This window comes from Brassica napus, chromosome A9, assembly GCF_020379485.1.
Source record: "Brassica napus cultivar Da-Ae chromosome A9, Da-Ae, whole genome shotgun sequence".
Classification (NCBI taxonomy): Eukaryota; Viridiplantae; Streptophyta; class Magnoliopsida; order Brassicales; family Brassicaceae; genus Brassica; species Brassica napus.
This window is the reverse complement of record NC_063442.1, coordinates 40,172,081-40,197,142: the sequence shown is the minus strand read 5'-3', so window position 1 is coordinate 40,197,142 and position 25,062 is coordinate 40,172,081. Positions and strand designations below refer to the sequence as shown.

Sequence of the window (25,062 nt, the reverse complement as noted above, 5' to 3'; positions counted from 1 at the left end):
CATTTAAGCGTTGGTGATTCCACCATTGTTATGTTGGATTCATTGTTCCCTTTTGATAATCTGGAGGCAATTTAGAATCATGGAGGTTAGTTAACTCGATGGTTATTTGATGGATACAAACTTCGAATACTCCTCGAGTTTGTTTTACGATCTCGTTTCTCATAAACTCTCATGATGTATGGGAAATTTGAAAAAAAAAATCCTCAGCGGAGAATAAGGTCCGAGTTCATCATCATCTTCAGACACAACTTACTAATCTTACTATATATTAAATGATTTTTCTTAAGTGTCGATCATAGATGAAGTTTAGAAATTTTTTTATAAACTGATTAGTTGATAACTTTGATTTTTATTTATTTTTATCAAGTCTAAAGAAGGAAATTTATAGAACCAATTAATATTAGTTACAATGAAAATCAATATAATATTACACATAATCATTTAAAGTAAGTAATTATAACAATTATGACAAGTTTTTATAATGCTTCATCATTTTTTTTTCTTCACTAATCATTTATTTATAAACTATATATATATATATATATATATATTTCTAAATAATTTTATAAAAACCAATGTAATACCTTTATTTTCTATTATAAATCAACGTTAAAATAGTTTTATTTTCTATATAAGTCGTATATAAGACATTATAATAATTATTAATGAATTACTTATTTTATTATATTTTAGGTTGTATAATAACATTTATAGTTATTAATCAAAAGTTCTCTTTGTACAATTTTTAGAAATTAAAAATCAATATTTTATATCTTATAAACTCAATTATTATTATTTTGAAAGAAATGAAACATATATAATTAATTTAGTGTAATTTTCAGTACATTATATTATAAATAAACATGTTAAAGTAATCTAATTTGTCTTTTAAAATAATAAAATAGTAAAAATAAATATAACAATATATTTTTAGTTAATATATAATAAAAACATATTTAATATTAAATTTGATAAAATAGAAATTTATAATTTTATTAAATATTTACATTTGCGAATTCGTGGACATCCATCTAATTTATTATTAAACTAAAATGGGTCTATGGGGCTTACTCAAATTTTGCAAATCAGGTTTATAGTAACCGAAATTGAATTTTATATGAACTGACTGGTTGTATAAATTTAATCGACCCAAATCAAATAAAACTAAACTATATTCAACGTATTTGATTGAAATTGATTTTCACGGTTTAGATTCAATTTAGTTTAGGACAAAATTAAATGTTACGCAGAAAAGATAGGGTGTCCATACATGATAAACCAATCGGATGGAGATGATAATTTAATATTTGTTTTGTATTATAATGAGCACCATCCAAATGGTCAATTTGGATGAATTTTTAAATTTATAGGCTAAGATGCAAATATCTAGATGACTATCTAGATGAATTTAATTGATGGAATATTAAATTATAATTTTATATTTATTCAATTAAAATAGGTAGATACAAATTTTAGATAAATAAATAAATAAATAAATATGATAAACATTATTTTACAGTTATAACATAAAAATATCAAAATAAATTTATTTACAAACTGTATTTTCCCGTCAAAATTACATCTTTTGTCAAATCCACAAAATCACATTTTGTTTCTAAAACTGAAAATTTTATTTTTTCGTCAAAATTCAAAAACTTATTTTCCACTAAAATTACGAAATCACATTTTTCGATAAAATCATAAAATTTTAGGATGAAATGGTCGAGAGAACAAATGTAATGGCCAAAACTTCAGTGAAATTCAAAAAAGAAAAAAAAACATAGATTTCGGCGCGTTCAGTTTCTTTGTCTTTCAATATAACCAAGATGGGAGCTAGCGTTAACATATATCTGCCATTGAAGTTTTAGTTTTGTTATTAAAAAGTATCTTGTGCTTATTTTTAGATTGTACTATGTACTATAGTATGTAAAGTTATGAGGGATACCCTTGCAAAACGCCATGTTCTTATAACGCTTTGTTTAGGCACGCCAAACTATATAACTAAACCTTTAATCTTTAATCAATATGTAAAGTTCGCATTATTAGTTATATGTGATACTTTAGATATTTTGGTTTACATATACTAAAATTTAGATTTGTTTAATCAAATAATATATAGTGTAGTGGTTTATCATTAGGATAGTCAAAAATCTAGGGATCTAGACAACAGACTGCTCTCACATCATGTTGATGAGCTACGGTGATTTGGAGGATATTTTGACCACTGGGTCTCACCGTCTAGGCTATCCAACTTTAAACTGTTACAAAAAGCGATATTGTTCTTCTTTTTTACAAACATGGCGATATTGTCCAAGAATTCTGACTTTTAGTTGTTTTTATTGTAAATGTTGTTGTCATTATGTATTTAAATTTAGAGAAATAGAATGAATAACTAACAAGTTATAATACACTATAAAACCATTGAGAGAAATGGCTATTATATATTTTGTGTAAATTACAGTATTTTAACTGTCTTAGTGTCTAAAAAGTTCTTGGTAAATGAATTTTCGTGAATTTTGAAAATTTTGAGATTTTATTGTTACTGGTTCTTAGATTTTAATTTTTTTAATAGAATTCATTGTTATTGGTTAAGGATTTTTAAAATTCATTCAAATATCTTGTTATTCAAAAAATTTAGTTATCATTAATTTTATAATTCTAACTAAATCTAATGTTATTGGGAGATGAATTTCATCCATTTTACTCAACTTTCAAAATTTCATATGTATCCATGTGATAAAAAACTAGAAAACAAAATGGTTATACTTACCAATAATATAAATCCAAATTATATGTCCAAAACTATAATTTATTACATTTTATATACTTTTACATTTTTGAATATATAATTATTTATATATATATATATATATATATATGTGTTTTAAGAGATTGAATTATTATAAATATATTTTTGATTAAATAATAAAAATAAAATAAATTTCCAAACAACATAAACTGATTAAAAACAATGTTTATCTTTTATGACTATCTTAAAACCAAATAATAATTTGTGAGATAGAATTAAAATTTTAAAAGAAAATTTACGATGAATAAATTTTTGTTTAAATGATAATTTTATTTATACGAAAAAACAATAATTTAATATTAAAAATATATTAAACTACTAACATAAAATTGAATAAAGAATTTAAGCAATGTGTGAATGAAAACTAAACTTATTATTATTGATTAATCTGAATTGAAGAACTAACTTGATGGAATCAAATTTGAGTATAATTAAGTTAGAAAAATAAAATTTAAAATACTACATGTTTGGTTTCCTTATGCAACTTTAAATCACTAAATACTTTATTTTATCTTTTTACATCTAAAACAACATATATCAAATTAGGCAGATTTTAAAAAATATATAAATAGTCTAAATACTCAGAAAAAATCATATCCAAAGTTTAAGGTCTTTAAAAAGTTTTAAAAAAAAAACCACGGATTCAAATATTTAATTTGATTTAATTAGGTTATTATTTAAATTTTAGTAAAAATTAAGTTAAATAATGAGTTTACTTATATTTTATTCATGTTTAACAAGAAATATATACAGTGAAACATCTATAAATTAATAATGTTGGGACACCAAAACTATATTTTTTTATTAATTTATAGATATATTAATTTATCGATATACTAATTGAACCAAAAACTCAATTTAGAACTACAAAATTATATTATTTTATAGAGATTTTTAGTGTATATTAATTTATAGAGTATTAATTTAAAGAGGTTATACTGTATATATATATATCAAATATGTTTGTATACGTAAGTATAAAATCTTGAAAATTTTGGTTTATATGGTTTGATTTGGTAAGGATATATTAAACTTACAATTTTCCTTTTGATTTAGCCCAACAAAATAACCCTCAATCATTCGACCAAAATGCTTCATTGTGTTTAAACCGGAACAAATTCAGCAATTTGTAATCGTTTTTAAAAACTAAAATTTTGTAATTGTTTCTTGATACCACTTTATATTTTTGGTATGAAAAAATTGGTTTCGCCTTGCAAGAAACTCAAAAAATATAAATAATCTTCCCCCAACGAAAATTGAATTCAAGTGGCGGATTGTTAACTAGACACTCTTTTTACCACTTCACTTCAATTCCAGACATTTTTACCTGAAGTCTAACCATTGCACATTGACACTTGCACAATCATTTTAGATAGTTGATAACGACTTGGAGAGTGCTTTCGTACTATTTTATTACTTTTAGGCAAATCTTATTATTTTCTTCTTTATGAAACTAATCTAAATTTATATAAAACACTTTAATTAAAAAAGGAAAAAAAACTCGCCTCTATAAATAAGAGATATCTGCGCCTGCTGAAACCCAAACCATTCAGAACCTTTTGATAACACGAATTCAAAGATACGCAAGAAAGAATGTAAGTTCATGATTTTATACATTGTTGTCGGAGTTTTTAATTGTTTTTATTTTATAATGTTACAGGGAAAATGGTAGTAGGAACGTGCTGAAGCCGATGGACTCTGAGCAACTGAGGGAGTATGGACATCGAATGGTTGATTTCATTGCTGATTATTACAAAACCATCGAAACTTTCCCTGTCCTTAGCCAAGTTCAGGTCACTTTCTTTTCCCTGTGAACATCTATTTGATGTGGGTTTATTTTTTTGTCATAATTTTGTTGGTTTATTCACACAATGTTGATATTTACATGTCTCTGATACAGCCTGGTTATCTTCACAACCTTTTGCCTGATTCAGCACCTGACCAACCTGAAACGGTGGAACAAGTTCTTGATGGTGAATTAACTGAATACCCACTTCCGATTTTTTGAACCATTTCTGATACTTTGTTTTTTGGTTGAGCATAGATAATCTGATGTGAGTTTTGTATTTGGCAGATGTTAAGACGAAGATATTGCCTGGAATAACGCATTGGCAAAGCCCCACCTTCTATGCTTATTACCCTTCTAACAGCAGCGTTGCAGGGTTCTTGGGTGAGATGTTGAGTGCTGGTCTTGGAATTGTTGGTTTTAGTTGGGTCACTTCTCCAGCTGCCACTGAGCTCGAAATGATTGTTCTTGATTGGCTTGCAAAACTGCTCAACCTGCCCGAGCAGTTTCTCTCCAAAGGTTATATAACTATCAACACATAAAACCTTTTACACCAAAAAAAAAACACAAAAAACCTTGTCATAAAAAAACCTTTGCTTAATGCAGACCTAGCTAAGCGTGATATGAACCAAAAACCTTACTTCCATTTTAACCTTATCTATCTTAGAGATTAAGTTAATTTTGGGGAGTTGTTTTTTGATTAATCATATGAAATCCTTTTATAGGGAATACAGCTTAATAGAAAAACGAAAACATTTGAAGCAAATTATTAAAAAAAAGTAAAACTTCAAAACTTATAACTAAATAGAAAATCACAAAAACTCCTAATGTAAAATAACATAATCAACTTTAATCTATACTAACCATAGTCATATATTAATAGTTGGGTTAATTTGATATTGTAGGAAATGGAGGTGGAGTGATCCAAGGGTCAGCCAGTGAAGCTATTCTTGTTGTTATGATTGGTGCTCGCGAGAAGGTCTTAAGACGCGTTGGTAAGAACGCGCTTGGGAAGCTCGTTGTGTACTCCTCTGACCAGACACATTCAGCCCTACAGAAAGCTTGCCAGGTGAATATTTTGTATATTTTTGATCAAAGAAAGAAAGTTTTTTTTTATTTGTTAAAATAATCTAAATTGTTTTCTGCTGGTTTTTTATTCTTGACAGATAGCTGGAATCCATCCAGAGAATTGCAGGGTGCTGAAGGCAGATTCCTCTACAAATTACGCTTTGCGTCCAGAATTGCTTCAAGAAGCAGTTTCTAAGGATATTGAAGCTGGACTGATTCCGTTCTTCTTATGTGGCAATGTAAGCACTAGCTAACCTGTGACTTATTTTCCCTCTTGAAGCATGTTCACTCAAAAATATTCTTTTATTTATTTGTAGGTTGGGACCACTTCTTCAACAGCAGTTGATCCATTAGCTGCACTGGGAAAGATCGCAAAGGTTATTTATTTTACATTTCCAACAAAGCTTAACTTAATAAACTGATGCTAATTCTCTCGACTGCATTCTCAGAGCAATGAGATTTGGTTTCACGTGGACGCAGCGTACGCTGGAAGTGCGTGTATATGTCCAGAGTATAGACAGTACATTGACGGAGTAGAAACTGCAGACTCTTTTAACATGAATGCTCACAAATGGTTCCTCACTAATTTTGATTGTTCCCTACTTTGGGTCAAGGTACATAGATATGCCCTTTTTTATTTAGTCATACTTTCTCCTTTCTTGTTTCTAGTATTGAAAAAATAAACATGTTAATATGTTGACAAAACAGGATCAGTATGTGCTCACTGAAGCTCTGTCAACAAATCCAGAATTTCTCAAAAACAAGGTAGGAATGAATTTTATTTCTTAATTCAAATATTTCTAGATCATATACACTAGTCTCATTATCCACTTTTTTTTTTTTTTGCTTTTGGCAGGCCTCTCAGGCAAACTTAGTTGTTGATTACAAAGATTGGCAGATCCCTCTCGGACGAAGATTCAGGTTATTTAAATTTCTGGAGGAACATCTTCATATATACAATATACGCACTAAGATTGTGTTTGTGTTTGTACTTAAACAGATCATTGAAACTATGGATGGTTTTAAGGCTCTATGGAGCTGAGACCCTGAAGAGCTATATAAGAAACCATATCAAACTGGCTAAAGATCTCGAACAACTTGTCTCTCAAGATCCTAACTTTGAGGTAAAGTGTAAAAATTAATGCTCAAAAAGATTCTTTGACAAGGAGATATACATGACGTTTTATCCTTTTTCTTTTTGCAGGTTGTGACTCCTCGGATATTTTCACTCGTCTGTTTCCGTATCTTACCTGTGGATAACGATGAAAAGGAGTGTAATAACAGAAACAGAAACCTCCTAGACGCAGTGAACTCTTCTGGGAAACTGTTCCTTTCTCACACTGTAAGTACCACTGACATCTCTCTCTCTTGTTCTTCTTGTTGGATAATGTTGTTAAACTAAGATATATACATATATTGATTTGCTTGGGAAACAGGCTTTGTCGGGAAAAATAGTACTACGTTGCGCCATAGGAGCGCCACTGACGGAGGAGAGGCACGTGAAGGAGACATGGAAGGTTATCCAGGAAGAAGCTTCACGCTTGCTTGGCAAGTAAATAAGAAGAAAAACACTTTTATGATAAAACCTCATGTTTTTGCCAACAAACCTCACTCATGGTTTGGTTTGGTTTAATTTGATTTGATAATATACGAAATAAAATAAACATACCGATGCTGGACAGCCTGGAGTTGTGAACTTCGGTAAAGGTACTCTTGTGTGATTGTGTGCTTTTCTTTTACCAATTGTGTGTATTTTATCTCCTTTTCCAATTGTGTGTATGTGTTTTGGTTTTAACGTATTGTTGTGGTTAACTATGTGTAACCAATGACAAGCATATTGTAAGGCTGTAAGCATATGCATATACATAAAGAAATCTATTAATCTTTCTATCAAGTATATTTCTGTTGTACAAACAAAGCTTAGACAAAGGAAAAAAAGAAAAGCATATTGTAATATTGTAACTCGAACGTGTACGTTAGGTGAATATTGTTTCAGTGACAAAAACAAAGGTGAATATTGTTTTTGCTATTGCTATCTCACAAATAACCCTATCTTTTATCTGATTTCAATTGTAAAGTTTTTTTTTTAAATTTGATTAATGGATAAAATATTTTGGGTATTTATTTGCAATTGGGTTTGATTTTTTTTTTCTGTATATCCATTCGGTTTCGAATTTGGCTCACATAAAACCCAAAACCTAAATAGTGCAAAACATAATTTGATTTAGTATGAGTATATTTAAGTTGATGAGAAAAAAAAAATCTAGGATTGAGTTTAACATCTTTTTTCGTATATCTATTTAATTTTAAATTTGATTCAAGTAAAACCCATAACTTAAATAGTGCAGAACATAATTTGTTTTTGAAACAATTTTTCTAGGTTTTACAATTAATTAATAAAATATGTATTTAAAATATAGAAAATAGGTTTTTTTGAAACAATTTTTTTTCTAGAATATGTAATTTTAAGGAACGGAGGGAGTACATCCCAAAATGTAGCCGTTTCATACTAGTTATCGTCATTGCGAGACACATGGGCTTTCACTACATTTAAGTGGACCAAAAACTTATGTTTGGGCCGAGCCCATCTACGTGTATCCTCGCGGCAGCAAATCCCTCTCTTCTCCATTTCTCTCTCTCTCATTTCATCTGTGTTTGTTGCTTCTCGAGGATGCAGGCAGTTTCCAGGAGACTAGTCCAACGGCCCCTCGGCGGAGGAGCTTCGATCTATTCGTCGTCTTCTCTCAGATCGCTCTACGGAGTATCCGATCACCACCGTTAAGTTTCTGCCATTTGATTTTAATCCCATTCGCATTTTCTAGGTTGCTTAATGAGATAAATATGGGTTCTCTGCTTCAGTGAATGGAGCTGATAACCGTCGATACTCGTCCTCCCTTGCTACAAAGGGCGTGGGACACCTCGCTCGCAAGGGTACTGGTGGCAGATCTTCCGTCAGGTATCTCATTTCTCTCTTATAGCGGTTTCGAATCCTGAAGAAATGTTAATTGTGTGTGTTAGGGTAACGCAAGCTTAGTCTCTATCACCTTTGTGTAGTGTTGAGCTTTAAAAGATAGCTTTTCATTGATTTAGTTGCCTTTGTAGAGAAATGTATCATCTCTTAGGGGTTTTGGAGTAGCTTTAGTATGATGAGATGTTGATTTATCCTTTGCTTTGGCAGTGGCATTGTAGCTACGGTGTTTGGAGCCACTGGGTTTCTTGGTCGTTATCTTGTGCAGCAGCTTGGTGAGTTTGGTTTAACACATTGCTATTACCCAGCCGCGTAAATCAATTTTGTTCTTCCTTTACATTTTTTTTTTTGGGTTTGTAATTATTTGCAAATGAATCTTTTTTTCTTTTCAGCTAAAATGGGATCACAAGTGCTAGTTCCTTTCCGAGGCTCAGAGGACAATCCTCGACATCTCAAGTTGATGGGAGATTTAGGACAGGTAATGTTTTTTTTTTTTTTTTTGTAACACAATGCTTTTGAGGGTATGTCACAAACACTTTTTTTTGTGTGGAATGTTATTCTTTGGATCGACAAAATTTTGATGTGTGTTGACTGAATATACCAGGTAGTACCGATGAAATTTGATCCAAGAGATGAAGACTCGATTAAGGCCGTCATGGCAAAGGCTAATGTCGTTATCAATCTTATTGGTACTTTTTCTATTTTATTAAATCTTTTAGAAAGCAACACTGTTCTTTTCATTTGTGGATGATATATCTTCTAATCCTCAGGAAGAGAGTACGAGACCAGAAATTTCAGTTTCGAAGAGGTGAATCATCACATGGCCGAGAAACTTGCATTGGTATGTGTTTGAATCCTGATAGACTATCTCCGGAAACTGTGTTGAAGATGTTTCCATTTTTTAACTCCTGATATTGTTGCGCGCTTCTGAAATGAGCCAAACATTTTTAACCTTCAGGATGATACAATTTGCAGTGTCATGCTCTTTTGTTTATGTCTAATTTTGGTGGTGGATTTGTTGTTTCAGGTAGCTAAGGAACATGGTGGGATAATGAGATTTATTCAAGTTTCTTGTCTTGGAGCTTCTCTATCATCTCCTTCAAGAATGCAGAGGGCAAAGGCTGCTGCTGAGGAAGCTGTCTTGAACGCGCTGCCTGAGGTAAACTTATTCCAAATTTTGGCACACGGAACTCTCATCTGTAATCATCACTGTAATATTTTTGTTCATTGTTGTCATGATCCTACTTATTTTCAGATATAAGGTAGATCCTTTAGATTTTTTTCTTGTGTTAGACTGGAAAAACAGTATATTATGTTATTATTGAACTCTAAAATCGTACCTGGGATGGCTTGCATGTGCATTTTTTCATCAGACTTCTGCTTCTAGTCAGTTCCTGATTTATATTTGTTTCCTAGGCGACAGTCATGAGACCTGCGACCATGATTGGCACAGAGGACAGAATCCTGAACCCCTGGGCAATGTTCGTTAAAAAATATGGTTTCCTCCCGCTCATAGGTGGTGGGACCAACAAGTATGTCCTAAACCTTTGTCTAATTCTTTTCAACGGTTCATAGCAACTTACAGTGACCATGATCCATTTCTTTCCCGAACCATAACTTCATTGCAGATTCCAGCCCGTATATGTGGTTGATGTTGCTGCTGCAATCGTTGCAGCTCTTAAGGATGACGGCTCCAGCATGGGGAAAACCTATGAATTGGGTGGTCCAGATGTCTTTACCCCTCACGATTTGGTATATTCATAGAGTCCTTCATTCTCTCTGTCACAGTATTAGCTCAATGGGCTTGATTTTCAAGTGTTTTCCTTGCAGGCAGAGATCATGTTTGATATGATTCGTGAATGGTCTCGATATGTGAAGCTTCCATTTCCAATTGCTAAGGTAACAGATCAAATCATTCAACGTTTTTTTGGTAGATACTCCAATGATTTTTCAGGTGCTACTTTGTCATTCAAAGCGTATGTGAAGCTAGTTAGAACTGTAGAAACCTAAACTGTTAGGGATTATTTGTTTTGTTTTTTTACTAATTTGATTAATGTCACAACAATCTATTCTAGGCAATGGCGGGTCCTCGGGATTTTATGGTGAACAAAGTCCCGTTCCCTCTACCCTCTCCCCAGATCTTCAATCTGGATCAAATCAATGCCCTTACGACCGATACACTTGTATCTGACAAGGGTTAGTCATTTCATTCACAGAAGTGAAAATGAGTTCTCATTGCATGAGCTGTTTTTGAGTCTCACTCCTTTGTTTTTGGACAATGGGTATTTTCAGCCTTGACGTTTCAGGACTTGGACCTTGTCCCTCATAAATTGAAGGGGTATCCGGTCGAGTTTCTTATTCAATATCGCAAGGGAGGTCCTAACTTCGGTTCCACTGTCAGTGAAAAGATACCAACAGACTTCTACAATTGATGCTGCTTCTGCTCAGAGGTTGTTTTCCTGGACTATTTTTCTGATGCAAGTGCCACAATGAAATTGCGGAAACTAGATTTGATATTTTGATGCGTTTCATTTACTTCTGTCAATAATAAAACGACGTTCTCCTCTTTGTTGTGTTCTGGAAGAAAGTATAACCCATCAACATGATCATAAGTTAAGAGAGGGAATGTTATCTGTCTTGATGGGGCGATTTGGTCCCCAGTTTCTGGTTCGTTTCAAACTTCATGAGCTACTTTGCTCTTGAAGCCATTTGTTTTCGTATTTGCATTTCATATAGCTCAGAGTTGTATGTTTTACTTTGCGCTAAAACGTTTAAACGTGTATATGCGTGTGCAATAAGTACACCCTTGGAGGGTATTTCTACTCCTTATCTGCGGATTATAAAACAATATTTTGTTTTAGGGTGGGTAATGAATCTAGCTATGCAAATCGTAGAATATAGCACTTTGCTTCTAATTGTAGAATATAAGTAAAGAACTTTGGGAAACCCCAAGAACCAAGCAAAGCATATACAGCTAATATCATGCTCCCGAAGGAATGGGACAGACTCATTTTTTGATTTATCCAACAAAAAAAAAATGGAAGGTGAAGAAGATGATTATCCAGGGCCTGAATCCGGCATTGGCGGAATCAACTTGAACGGGAGAAATGTCGGGGCAGTGATGGTGGCACCTAGGGATGTAGACATAGCAAGTCAGAGTGGTTGCAGGATCAACATATACGTGAACAGCAACGTTCAGGGGACTTGTGGTTCGGCTCTGTTGAGTAGCAAGGTTAAGCTAAGAGATCCTGGTGTTCATCTCCATATCGAAGACCTTAAACTGAACCGAGACGACGGATCTAGACAGGAGGAGATGAGGTTGATTAAGATTGGGTTATGTTTGGTTTGTCTCTTTAACGTCTTTCTAGGATTCATTCTCTTGCTCTCCTATTGGCTCCGGAACAATGCCGATTCCACATAAATTTCGCGAAGGCTTGCAGTAATGCTATATATGAGAATCATAATCAAAAGCTGTAGGTTCAAAATTTCAATCGATGCATTTATCCTCGTTGAATCTTTCATCATCATGTCCATTTATTTCCAAAGCATTCATATTTATTATGTAGGTTGAATCATTAACCATAATGTATTTTAATCGAGAGTTCTATTTTTGTTTTCCCTACATTTCAACTGATAGATATCCATAAAGTTATCGGCAACATTGAAAGATTTCCATTGAGCAATAACTATATTTTGTGTTTGGTTAAAGTCGTAACACTTACAAAATTTTCGTAACATATTATTTTCCTACTTAATTAAAGTATCAAAATAATGTTCAGTATAATAAACAAAACATTGGATAAATCATAAACTTAAGAATGAGTGTTATTTACCGATCAACCATATCTAATTTGGTTTGGATCAGCAAAAAAAAAACCCATATCTAAAATTTGTTATAAGAGATAAATAAATTACGATTTTTTATAAAACCGAATAAACCGAAAATCGATAGTATATAAACTGAATCAAACCAAATTAGATATGATTTTAATATAATAGTAATTTTAATAAATTGAAAAGCCAAAAAAGACAAGAAGAAAAAAACGAACCTAAATCTAGATTGATTAGGCCTAGATAGTAGTCTCTAGTTCAGACCCTTCCAACCTCCTCAGAGTTCTTGCATTGAAAGAAGAGGTGATTTTTTCCATTGGATTATCGAAGAACACACAAGAGCTGGATGGACAATCAACGTTTGCTTATCTCACTTGCACCACTCTCTTTTCTAAGTACGGAATTGGTTCCTCTTATCCAAAGATTGATAGATGGTAGTTTTGGATGATGTACAAAAGATATTCTTAAGTAAATAACGATAATAATAGTACAAAAACGAAGACTAAAAAACTGATATTGGTATGTTCAGTGAAAAATCATTAAGCAATATACAAGCATGAAAAACTCTCAATCTTCTGGCACTCCTTTTCAAAAATCATCTCTGCTGTCGAATTGAGGCATAGATCTCACAGAACCAGTCTCGGACATATAATCTGACATGTTATCCACGTCAGATCTTCTAATCGATCTAGTTGATCCTCCAGTTTCTTTCGTCTTCTTTTTCCTCCTCGACTTCTTCGGAACTTCATGTGTCAAAGAAAGATCATTTAGTTCGGACACTTCCTTTGGTCTTCTTGATGATGATGTTGTTCCTTTTTTAGAAGACCGGCGTTTAGTTTTATCCGATGATATTTCCTTTGTTGGAGAACCTTTCTCTGACGCCGCTTTCCTCGTAGATTTTGGTAGTTTTGGTAAATCTCTGGTCCGGCCGCCACATTCCGACATACATTTCACGGAGGAGTCATCTTCTCCGCCTCCTTGTCCAGATTCCAACCCGCCTCCAGTTTTGAACTCGTTCAACTTTCAAATATGCAAATATAGACCACATTAAAACCAAATATATAAATTAATCCTAGCTAGGCATGCATGCATAAGGTAAATACGTACCCAGCTTGGTGCGGAGGCAGGAGTAGCGGATGGTCCATCCCAACCAATATGGGCTACATGCTTTACGTCTGTTGGATTCCCTATCTCTATCTCTTCTTCTTCTTTTCCACTTTCTGCCATAGTTTTAACCAACACCCAAACAAAAATGAAGTGTTAACTGGCTATTTATTCAACACAAATATCATCACAGTGCATGCAAACTTTCTACGTGATATAGTCTATACAATATTGACCATATATAGTATTTCAAAACTGAATTCGTGTTTTTATATAGCTATAAGGGATCAAATGGACTAATCATAGTCTCTTATTCAACAACAAATAAACTTTAAGAGAGAGGAGGAGCTTGATTACCAAATACTTGAGAAATGTATCGGAGGCCTTTCAGGAGGCTTTTCATGGAGCTTGACATTGTAAGTTGCATAGAACTCTAATTCAGGTCTTTTCTTTTGCTTAAATAAAAATAAAAATAGGAAATTTTTTTTGCTAGTAATGGAAAGAGAGAATGTAAAAATTTAAAAAGAGATCAAAGAAAATTTGTTGCATGCAAGAACAAGGATTTTACTATTTCCCCTTTTTTCAAAAAAAGAAAGGATTTTACCATCGCAAAATGCTGGTTTTTGGAAAACTCGTATTTTCAGAAATAACAAGTTGGCTGCTATCAAACTTGAATACTATGGTAGATAAATTTTTTGAAGAAAGTATGTTTCATATATTTCTCAAGACTCCAAAAAAGATCTTGGAGACAAATAAGAATGCATCTCAAAAAGTTATAGGTTTATTTTAGCGGATTCTCCTGTAACAAAAGAACGGAATACTGAAAACAAAACAATAAATGGTTTGATAAAAAAAAGTAGATTCACCTAAAATCGTCGATTTTCTCAAGGAACAAAGGTTCATCAAACGAAGAAATGAAGAGAAAAGAAAAATCAAAAGAAAATGATCGTTTGAAGAATGGTGGAGAGAGTATAGAGGTGGTACGGTAAAACGAGTGGAAAACGTTCATCTTAAACGAAGATTCCCGTTAATCTGATGGTTTAGATCTTTTGAACTTATTACTTTCAGAACTAATCAAATTTAGAATTCGTTATATATATAGTAGTAATATAGATATAAGTTTTATTTCATCAAATGGAAAATCATGAAAAACTTTAATTTTATTTAAAGAAATTTTAACATTTTTGATGTAAATGGAAATCAAAAGCGTGTTTAAAAAAATAATAACGATGCAGATTTTAATCATTTTGAAAGTGGTTCGGTTCTTACGAGACTATAAACCATCACTACGAAACCCTTGCAGTTTCGGAATAGTGAAACTATTAAAGGTAGCGATATATTCAATAATAGAAACTGAAATCATTTTTGGGTCTTTTTTACCAACACCAAAGCCAAAAATTAAATAATATAAAAATTAAAAAATATATTATATTATATTGTTATTGTATTTTTGCTAAAACATGTTTATTAGTTAAAAGTTAATAGACGGTTTCTTATATTTCGTTAAGAACTTCAACCTAAAAACCTCCAATAAACATGCTCTTAGAGCATTATTATCCAGGAGCGCGGTTCTTAAGATCATGATTAAGCTCAGTCTTTTAACTGGGGTTCTTAACTTCGGTTAAGAGACGGTTCTTATATTTTTTAGATTTTAACTAAAAAAAATTAAGAACCGTCTTTTAAATAAAAAATATAAGAGTCGTCTCTTAAAAATATAAAAGAAAAAATGTCAAATCATAAATTAAAAACCCCGACTAAGAGACTGGAATTAATCATGTCTAAGAGAACATAAGAAGTTGTTTCTTAATTTTTAACTAAAAAGTTAATAAAGAAACAGTTTCTTATGTTCCCTAGTATATAATCTCCGTTTCTTATAACCCTGGATAATAATGCTATTTCGTTGACATCCAACTTCTACTTCCTAATCCCACAGTCATTTCCGTTCCTTCCACCCAATCCATTAACTGTTTTTACTCGGTTTGATCCTTCTTATATATGTTTCTTCTAGTTCCACCATTATTATTGAAACTCGTAGCACGCTATACACACAAATATCGAAATAATTAAAATACTCAAGTTCAGCATAGGACCAAAACAACCGTTTCACAGAAATGAATAGAGGTATGTCTGAACACACGAGACCGGATAACCTTCGAGCTCAGAGCCTCAAAACACTGACTGACAGTGAATAGGCTGCCAAGTGGCAAACCAAGAGTAAAACGTGTTGGCTTGAGATGAAAGATTAATACTAAGATGGTGACTCACCATAGCCTAGGGGACCATCTTTTAAAATGGCCTTTGCACTTACTTGAACTCAAATACCTTTAACTCTTTTCAATTCTCTTGAAACCATTTGAAGCAAAATGGATTTGCCGCACGTTTGGTTATGGACGATGCTACTCGCCTTTGTGCTAACGTGGATGATTTTTCACTTCAACAACCAAAGGAAAAAGAAGTCAATGTTGAAGTTGGCCGAGGCGGCCACAGAGGAGATAAGGGAAGGTGTTGCTGACATCATCATCGTCGGAGCTGGTGTTGGTGGCTCAGCTCTCGCCTATGCTCTTGCTAAAGTATACATGATTTTACGACCATATATTGCATTTGTGTCGCACTTATATTTTTATTTACGAAAACACAAGAAAACTATAATTTTCTATATATATATATATATATATATATATATATATATATATATATATATATATATATATATATATATATATTTTATAATTTTCTTTCTTTTTTTTCTATGTTATTGTGCATAGTTTTTTTCAGTGATCTATTTCCAATATAATATTTTATTTGGTCCTACTTGTTTTGGAGCATAGGATGGACGTCGAGTGCATGTGATTGAGAGGGACATGAGGGAACCAGAGAGAATTATGGGTGAGGTTATGCAGCCAGGAGGACGCTTCATGCTTGCTAAGCTTGGCCTTCAAGGTCTCTCTCATTTTCGTTACATAAATGAATTTTTTTTGCTTAAATTTGGAACATAAATGAATCAAGAAACATAAATGATGGGTGAGGTTACAGAAATGAACTTATCAAACAATAATTACATAAATGAATCAGGAAACACGTCCGACATAAAGTTAAGAAAAAAAAGAAAGAAACACGTACGACATTTGTATGAACTTGGAGTCTGCAGCTCATAGCAAATCCAGTATGCTCTTGGTTCCACAACAACAATTTTATGCAAGGTTGTTACGTGTACATATATATACTAGTATTACCATCCCGTGCTAAGCACGGGTCAATTTTTGTTTGCATTAAAAAAATGATGCTTAAACTATTCACTTTTATTTTTATTGTTTTAATGACTGTTTTGATAAGATTAATATAATAAAAAATATAATTAAACATGTACGTAAATATACAATTTTTTTCTAAAAATTCCTAAGATAGTCGAAAATGCTCTGTTTATAACAAATAGATTAGTGAAATTGTCAAACCATAACAAACAATTTTTTTACACCAAAAAACCAAACAAATTTGTAAAAACTATATTTGCATTATCATAGTTGTAGATAGTTGATACCTGTTTTCCTTCGGTTGAGTGTTACTTTTTTTTGGTTGTTGCTGCTGTTGTTTTCCACATCTTTAAATTTGAAAATGCTTAACCACCTTCGAGGCTACAAAAACATAATATAGAATTTTAAAGAGTAAGAGAGAATTATTTAGAAAAGAAGTAAGGATACAATTGTTTTCAGAGAATGCTCCTTCGTTTTGTCTGTAATTTGAGTTTATCCTTTGCTAGATTGTATCTTGGCCTGATATACTTCTTTCTTGTTAAAGCTTATTTTTATTTTGTTTTCTTCCCCCTACATTTCTGATTTTATTGGATTAAAGCAAGGCAAGTAGTTTCCTAAATTAGGCAATAGAAAAAACAGATTTATAAATACTAATTTTATAAATAAAAGAGTTAGAGATACTTATTGTTACCTGACAACGCTTTAAAACAAGAGTAGACTCAACACTCAGATGCCATTTTCAAGCTGAAACAAATAATAAAAGAATATGACATGTAGGGATTTTCTTGCATCTGTCGAATATCTGAAAGAGAAAAAAGAAAAATAAGAAGCAATGCAGAAGAAGAGAGATGAAGAAGGTATAGAGGCAGTTTTAAATCGTGGATCATATTTTTGAACGTGGTGATTATAATGGGAATTTTTTTAGGAATGTAGGTATTTGGAGTCACTGAAAACTCGGGACTTGAATGTGATTTTTAGAAAGATAATTTTGTATCAATATTTGTTTTTAAATGTTTTTGCCATGTATCATATTCTGATTAGTTAGGTGACTTGTGCTTTAGTATATAAAGTATACCGGGTAGAAGTTTTATAAAATAATAATTGAATTAATAAATGATACTGGTTTTATATAAAATCTATTTAATAATAATATATATATATAACTTATTAATACTATAAAATAATAGCTAATTTATTTTTCACAAAATAATGTATTCGAAAATTTTATTTTTATTTATATTATTTGAATTTTTAGTGCAAGATAGAGACCTAAATAATAATAAATTTATAAACTTTACATTAAAATTTTAGCCCTATTAGTATAGAAATAATAATTAATATTATATATATATATATATTATAGAAGTGATGTGTTTAGAAAATGTTCATTTTATCTAAATTAGTTTTTTTCATCTTTCAATTTAGAAAAACGTTCATGTTAATTCATAGTTTATAGTATTTTTTTTTCACAAACATAGTTTATAGTATTATTTTCCAAAATCATGTACCTCTCGTTCTTAAAATTATCTAACAAAAAAAAACACATTTATTTTTAAAAAAATTCTCTAAAGGTTCATGTTTTTGGAAAACGTTACTACAAAGTTATTGCCTATTGGGGGGGGGGGGGGGGGGGGGGGATTTACAGTTCTAAAATATTTTAATCTACTCTATTTATAAAAATTGAGTCCATATTAAAATCTAAAGTGCATTCACACGTCTTGCAATCACAGTTTTATTGGTGAGAGTTGACATTCGGTTTGTGATTATTCGTCCAGTTCGGTTATTAAGTTTTTAGATGTTTAGTTTTGAGAATTTTACCCGTTTATAATCAAAATGAAAAGTTTATGGACTTGTAGCTCAGTTCGATAAGAGATAGCTTTGTTCGGTCTTTCTCATGAGACGAGATCTCGCATAGCATGCGTATTTGTACTGATTCTCTAGCAAAAAAGACTAGAGGCAGAAAAGTATTTTTTTTTTCATGTAAACTAGGAGTTGATTGGCAAGGGCTGTAAATGCTCTAAAAAGCACTATTTCTTTCTAAAGTCATTTTTTAAAAATCAATCTTTTTTTGGATCAAAAAAAAAAGAAAAGCAATCATATTTTAGATTTGAAAAATGATTCTACATAAAAAAAAATTAAAGAGGAAATATGTTAGCTTTGAAAATCAATTTTCTACGGTTTTTATTTAGTGCTTTTAATTGTCTTTGAAAATAAATCTACATAAAAAAACATAAAACTACAATCCTTACCAATGAACCCCGTAGACATGTGGGGTATAACTGTTATTCAAAATGATTTACATCGACCAAAATTTGGTTTTACGTTTTTAATGGACAATTGACTAAAAGAAAAGTTCAGGTGGACAAAATTAATTTGGTTAGGATTTGGTAAAATAATAATCAAATTTGTATATAATTTTTTTTTGCTAAATTGTAAATGTCATATAAACGAAGAGAAGCTTTTAAAGAAGATCTTTGATTAGGTTGAACTTGAGACGTAAAAAATGAAGTTGTAAGCAAATTTTAGTTTGGTTTTGATTGATATGAATATTTTGTGTGTGATATTGTACGTATAGATTGTCTGGAGGGTATAGATGCGCAAAAACTCACGGGCTTGGCCGTTTACAAGGACGGGAAAGAAGGGGTTTTACCTTTTCCTGTGGAAAACAACACCTTTCCTTATGAACCATCTGCTCGATCTTTCCACAATGGCCGATTGGTCCAACGACTGCGCCAAAGGGCTTCTTCTCTTCCTAAGTACTTATCTCTCACTTCCTCGTTTGTTAATTATAGTTCTACAGTATAGTGGTATGACACTTTAATTGAGACTTGGTATATATACTTGGAGATATCGATTAGTCAAAATGAAAATACTCTACTATGTATTTTGTTCGTCACTTGCTATGGTTAACTAACGAGCTTTTTCTAGACTGATCTGATAAGAAGTATTGGGATGAGTTGAAATTAAAACTACAAGCAAAAACTGATACTTCTTATATATGATAAATTAACTACAAAAGATGTAGGATAATCCAGTTATAGCGATTTAGTTAATTTTTACTTTTATACAATAGTACCGTCTCTTTATAAGAATAGTATTCGAACCCTATTATGACGGTAAGTTAGAATATAATTTGGCTTTTTATATAATATAATTTGGCTTTTTATTGGATATTTATCATTTCACTTATTTTCGACTAATTTGGAGATTGAATCCATTATATAACCTTAACGTAACTCACTGACATTATACACTACTGGGCATTTAGTGTGCACATGGAAGAAGGAACTGTGAAGTCTTTAATAGAAGAAAAGGGAGTGATCAAAGGTGTGATATACAAGAACACTACTGCATGCCAAGAAACAACGGCTTTTGCACCTCTCACCGTAGTCTGTGACGGATGCTATTCAAACCTTCGTAGGTCTCTCGTTGATAGTAGTGTGAGTATTTATATACTTCTCTAAAGTAGATTTAATTCTTCGCCGTTAGAGATATACTCATCTTTAGTTTCTAATTTGAGAAGTATGATCAATTAATGATCATACTAGATTTTGACCCGCGATTAGAAAACGCGGGTTTATTTTTAAAATTAAATCAATTATTTTTATATATTTCTATATAAGATAATATAGGTTTGGGTATATTTACCCGAGTACACTGAACCGTACCAAATTGGAAAAAATCTAAAATTAAGCTGAATTTCATAAATAACTGAGCATATTATATATATCTTTGGAACCGAAAAATAGAAACCGAACTAAGAACCAAATGAGTACTTAAATTTTTAAAATACAAATTATATACCTATTTAACATAACTAAACCATTAAAAAATTTATACTATTAATGAAATTATACGTGGTAATGTTCACGTCATGTGTAAGTATGTTTGAATAATCTGTCATATATTCATGGAGATTTATTGTTAGAATAATTATATAATATATCATGGGAAAATAATAAATGAGTTTATTTAAATTATGTAAAGTATTTATATAGTTAGAGAAATATAAGGTAAAACTAAATAAATAGTTAAGTCTAATGAAATAGTCTAACAACCTTGTCTAAGTAGATTTTTTAGGATTCCTTCCCTTTTAATAGTACTAGGTTCTGGTCCGCGCTACGCGCGGATAATGTTTCAATATTTTTTTTGAAAATATTGATTATATTTTAAAATTTTGGTGTTTCAATTGATTAGAGGTAGAAACTATTATAATTTAATATTAAAATTATTTTTAAGTTGATAAATAATAAGAAAAAGTTACGTAAGAGTGATGTTTTAATTAAGAATTTTTTTAGTTTTCTACTTTTCTTTGTTATTAGTTTCTATTTACAACAATCTTTAAAAATTGTGACATTGTTTTCATATATTATGTTTTCTAAAAACATCACATTAGTAATAGTATATTTTAAAAGTGTAACAGATGTACTGTTCCATTATTTAATTCAAAGTTGTTCATTTATATATATTGAAATAATATAAAGTTTAAGTGTATATTTGTATGTCATATTTGTCATTTAGTGTAGCCATAGTGATTTTTATCGTTTTATTGTTTTGGCTTATTTTTATCATGCATTTTAACTTTTCTTAAAATATTAATATTTTCTAATTGAGAGTTGTTAATGATAGACCATATTGATTTGAAATATTTCTATAAAAACTGTTTATATATAATGTTTAATATTTTAGTAATGTGTAGATAAAAGAAGTTATCATATGAATTTTAACTAACTTAATTTTTTGAACAGAATGATTAGTACTCTTAACTATTATATTTCTTTTGGTAGCATATTTGTAGTTTCTATTAGTGATTTTTTTTAATTGGTTTCCATAACATGTAATCTTTGGTAGAATTCATTGAGTTAGTAGAACTTAGTTTTTTGGTTGGTATTTTTAGATTTTTATGAAATTAATCAGTGCTCTTACTGTTTTTTTCGTTTAATAGTTTTTAGTTGTATACTCCAGTATATTTTTATATGTAGTAATTATTTTTAAAATAATGAGGATACATAACAATTAAAAGGTTATATCAGCTATCACATATTCAAAAGAATGATTAAAAGTTAAAAAACTTGACATAGGCCTTTATGAAGGTAATGGATATATGTGTTTCTGATTTGTTTCTATAATAGTTGTTTTTACTTGGTTGATGTTAACTTTCTAATGAGTTAGTATTGATATCGATTTAATTTTAACAAAGCTTATTTTGAACTAAAATATGTAGCTATATTTTCTTATTCGGTGTATTAGAAGCGTATGATTTTATAAATAAAAATGAGTATGCTTAATATAATGATTACTCGAATCATTTACAATGTACATTTTAAATTGTAGTTTTAAAATTACCCTTTTACTTTAAAATTAACATATAATATAAATTTAGAACATATGAATTTTCTTTTAAGATACAAAAAATTGTAAAATGAATTATTTCATTTTATTAAATTAAAAGGTAATTTGATCTTCTGTGTGTTTTTCTTATTTGCCTATTTAAAAAACTATTATAATTTGATGAAAAACAATACAATTTAGAAATACATAAATAGTTATATAAACAGATTATAGATACAAATATAAGAGAATTATAGATATTAACTTTATTTATTTGAGAAGTTAACAACTGAAACATTAGATATTTTTTTTTTGCATATTTTTTAAAGTATATCTCATATATTTACCACATTCAGAGTGTTGCAAATAAAAGGTTTTGTCAACCTTCCTAGGAATGAAGTAATTTTATGGGTGCCACATGAGACAAAATATTATCAAATCTTTATTATTTAAAATCATTAATTATCATATATATTATAATTCCGTATGTTCTATTCAAGGAAATAATGAATACTATTTTATATTAATAATTAATTATATGATTAGGGTTAATGAACAGTATAAATATGTTTAGATGAACCAACTTATTTTTCTAAGCTTGATTTTCGTGATAACATGTGTCATGGTTCAAAAGTTGTAATGTTTCTCTTTTAATATATAGGGAATGTCTACGGGAAAAAAATGATATTCCCAAAAATGTAAAATAACGCATTTCAAATTTTTTGTTCATTGATAATTATATCATCTCATTTAAGATGTGTTTAGCACAAAAGGAAGGGTTTCAATATATTTTACTTGATATAAAATAATATACTCAATAATATTTTATCAGTTATTAAAAAAAAATCTATGCAATTTCTATTGAATAATTTCTTCTCATTTTACTTTCTATTAACCGTCAAAACACAACACAAGTTCATCTTTCAAACAGTTATCTATTTCGTATAGAAAGAGCGTAATGGACGTCTTCATTCAAATGGACATAAGCAACCTATTTTGGTGATTAGGGGGAGGCTGAGTGTTCTCTAGATATTTAGATAATTGGAAACTTTTTTAAATTTAGAGTTGGACCGTCCGTGGTATTTTAGTTTTTAGAAATATTCTCCACATGTATAAGGTTGGGCCGGAATGGAGCAAGGTTGGGCCGGAACTTCAAATTGGTCTGAGACTCAGCCCGTAGTGACATGGCATATTGATTGGTGGGAAATATTTCTGCCTATGTGGCACCCCTTAGAAGCTCCTAAAATAGTACTTTTTATATAGTAGGATAGATATCTGTGTATATATATATATATATAGGAGGAAGTGCACACGTACATGGTGGGTTAGATCGCGAGGAATAGTCAACTGTATGATCCAAAAAGTCTACATCTAATTCTTTCTAGACCTATGGTCTGCATAATGTATCAAATAAGCAGCGATGAGGTTCGCTGTATTGCCGAAATTCCCGCCGATAGTGTTCCTTCTATGGCAAACGGTGAAATGTCTACATTCCTCAAGGAAAGTATGGCTCCTCAGGTATGCATCAAGTTTATTAGATTCTCAATATGTGATCAATTTTGAGAGAATTTAGTGTTACTAGTACTTACAGATGAGACATGTATATAAGCACAATTTATCATTTGAAAACTGTCCATGCAAAATATATGCATTCATCATCTTTTTACTTGAGCTGTTGAAATAACCATGTGACTAGTGAAAATTTAACAGTGTGAACTGTAGACACTAATTTTCACTATAATTTCAGATACCTACACAGCTCCGTGAAATATTCATAAAAGGGATCAATGATGGAGCAAGCATGAAATTGGTGCCAACCAAGAGCATGTCTGCTACGTTGAGTGAGAAGAAAGGAGTGATTGTGTTAGGAGATGCATTCAACATGCAACATCCATTAATCGCTTCTGGTATGATGGTTGTATTGTCCGACGTTCTTATTTTACGCCATCTTCTCAAGCCACTGGAGAACCTTGCCAATGTTACCCAAGTCTCTCAAGTCATCAAAAACTTTAATGATATTCGAAAGGTTAGTACACGTCACACACCAATCCCTAATGCCTAGAGAGTCTAAACATTTTTCTAAATAAAAAAAAAACGTCAATATTGTTTGGTGAAGCCAATGTCAGCGACAGTTAACACATTAGGGGATGCATTTTCCCAAGTGCTGGTTGCATCAAAGGACGAAGCAAAAGAGGCGATGCGACAAGGCTGCTACGATTACCTCTGTAGTGGGGGCTTCCGCACGTCGGGATTGATGGCACTTCTAGGTGGTATGAACCCTCCGCCACTTTCTCTCGTCCTCCATATCTTCGGCATCACTTTTACCTCTATTGGGCATTTGCTCTCTCCCTTTCCCACTCCTCTACGCATTTGGCACAGCCTCAGGCTTTTTGTGGTAAATCACAGCTCAACCTAATCATCTCTCTTTCTATTGTATTGTTTAGACACATGTGATTCTATATATCTATGCTTATATATGTCAAATACTAGTCAACAATCAAGATGTTGGGTCACCATATCAAGGTTGAAGGAGCGAGGCAAATGCTATATCCAGAAAGCACACCCATGTATCACAGAAGTTATATGGCTGCAACCGCTCTCCAACTAAACGATGATGTTTCGTGATAATCCAGTTGAATTGGTACTTTGGAGGCGAGAAAGGTAGAAAGACAATCATCATTCACTTGCGAGGTTATTGAGTGATGGACGAATAATCTATGGTTTAGCTTTTCTCTAATATAATTGTGTTGCAACATGCTTGTTAAATATGTACGATAGAACATTTGGTCTTAGAACCGCAAAAAAATGTTATGTAGTAATAAACGGGTTCCCTTATATGAATTTAGTGGTATCATAGTTTGATGCATTTTTCTACGATGGAAAGACATTTCCTTTCTTTAAATAGTAAAAATAA

The 25,062-nt window shown here is 31.2% G+C and overlaps 4 protein-coding genes and 1 pseudogene across 4 annotated transcripts; 4 read left to right on the top strand and 1 right to left on the bottom strand.

Annotated features, from left to right (window-relative positions):
• The first annotated feature begins 4,348 nt into the window (after window positions 1-4,348).
• On the top strand, window positions 4,349-7,498 carry LOC106365219 (phenylacetaldehyde synthase-like). The gene is made up of 13 exons (XM_048741575.1): window positions 4,349-4,404; window positions 4,470-4,602; window positions 4,710-4,782; window positions 4,884-5,114; window positions 5,501-5,664; window positions 5,762-5,902; window positions 5,981-6,040; window positions 6,113-6,277; window positions 6,372-6,428; window positions 6,520-6,584; window positions 6,664-6,787; window positions 6,868-7,005; window positions 7,100-7,498. Coding segments are annotated over exons 1-13 (1,473 nt in total). The 5' UTR covers window positions 4,349-4,402; the 3' UTR covers window positions 7,220-7,498.
• Window positions 7,499-8,203: 705 nt separating this feature from the next.
• LOC106368776 (NADH dehydrogenase [ubiquinone] 1 alpha subcomplex subunit 9, mitochondrial) lies at window positions 8,204-11,460 on the top strand. The gene is made up of 12 exons (XM_013808809.3): window positions 8,204-8,440; window positions 8,523-8,619; window positions 8,842-8,906; window positions 9,024-9,109; window positions 9,236-9,320; window positions 9,402-9,472; window positions 9,659-9,790; window positions 10,048-10,163; window positions 10,260-10,383; window positions 10,462-10,530; window positions 10,707-10,827; window positions 10,924-11,460. The coding sequence occupies exons 1-12, from the start codon at window positions 8,233-8,235 to the stop codon at window positions 11,061-11,063; spliced, it is 1,314 nt and encodes a 437-aa protein (XP_013664263.2). The 5' UTR covers window positions 8,204-8,232; the 3' UTR covers window positions 11,064-11,460.
• A 208-nt stretch (window positions 11,461-11,668) lies between these two features.
• On the top strand, window positions 11,669-12,247 carry LOC106368939. The gene has a single exon (XM_013809019.3). The coding sequence runs from the start codon at window positions 11,669-11,671 to the stop codon at window positions 12,050-12,052; it is 384 nt and encodes a 127-aa protein (XP_013664473.2). The 3' UTR covers window positions 12,053-12,247.
• A 224-nt stretch (window positions 12,248-12,471) lies between these two features.
• On the bottom strand, window positions 12,472-14,955 carry LOC106365223 (CRIB domain-containing protein RIC6). The gene is made up of 3 exons (XM_013804672.3): window positions 13,924-14,955; window positions 13,570-13,682; window positions 12,472-13,482 (listed from the first exon to the last, which is right to left on the bottom strand). Exons 1-3 carry the CDS (start codon window positions 13,991-13,993, stop codon window positions 13,051-13,053), a joined length of 615 nt encoding a protein of 204 aa, XP_013660126.1. The 5' UTR covers window positions 13,994-14,955; the 3' UTR covers window positions 12,472-13,050.
• Window positions 14,956-15,692: 737 nt separating this feature from the next.
• LOC111208640 lies at window positions 15,693-24,936 on the top strand (annotated as a pseudogene).
• Window positions 24,937-25,062: the final 126 nt, after the last annotated feature.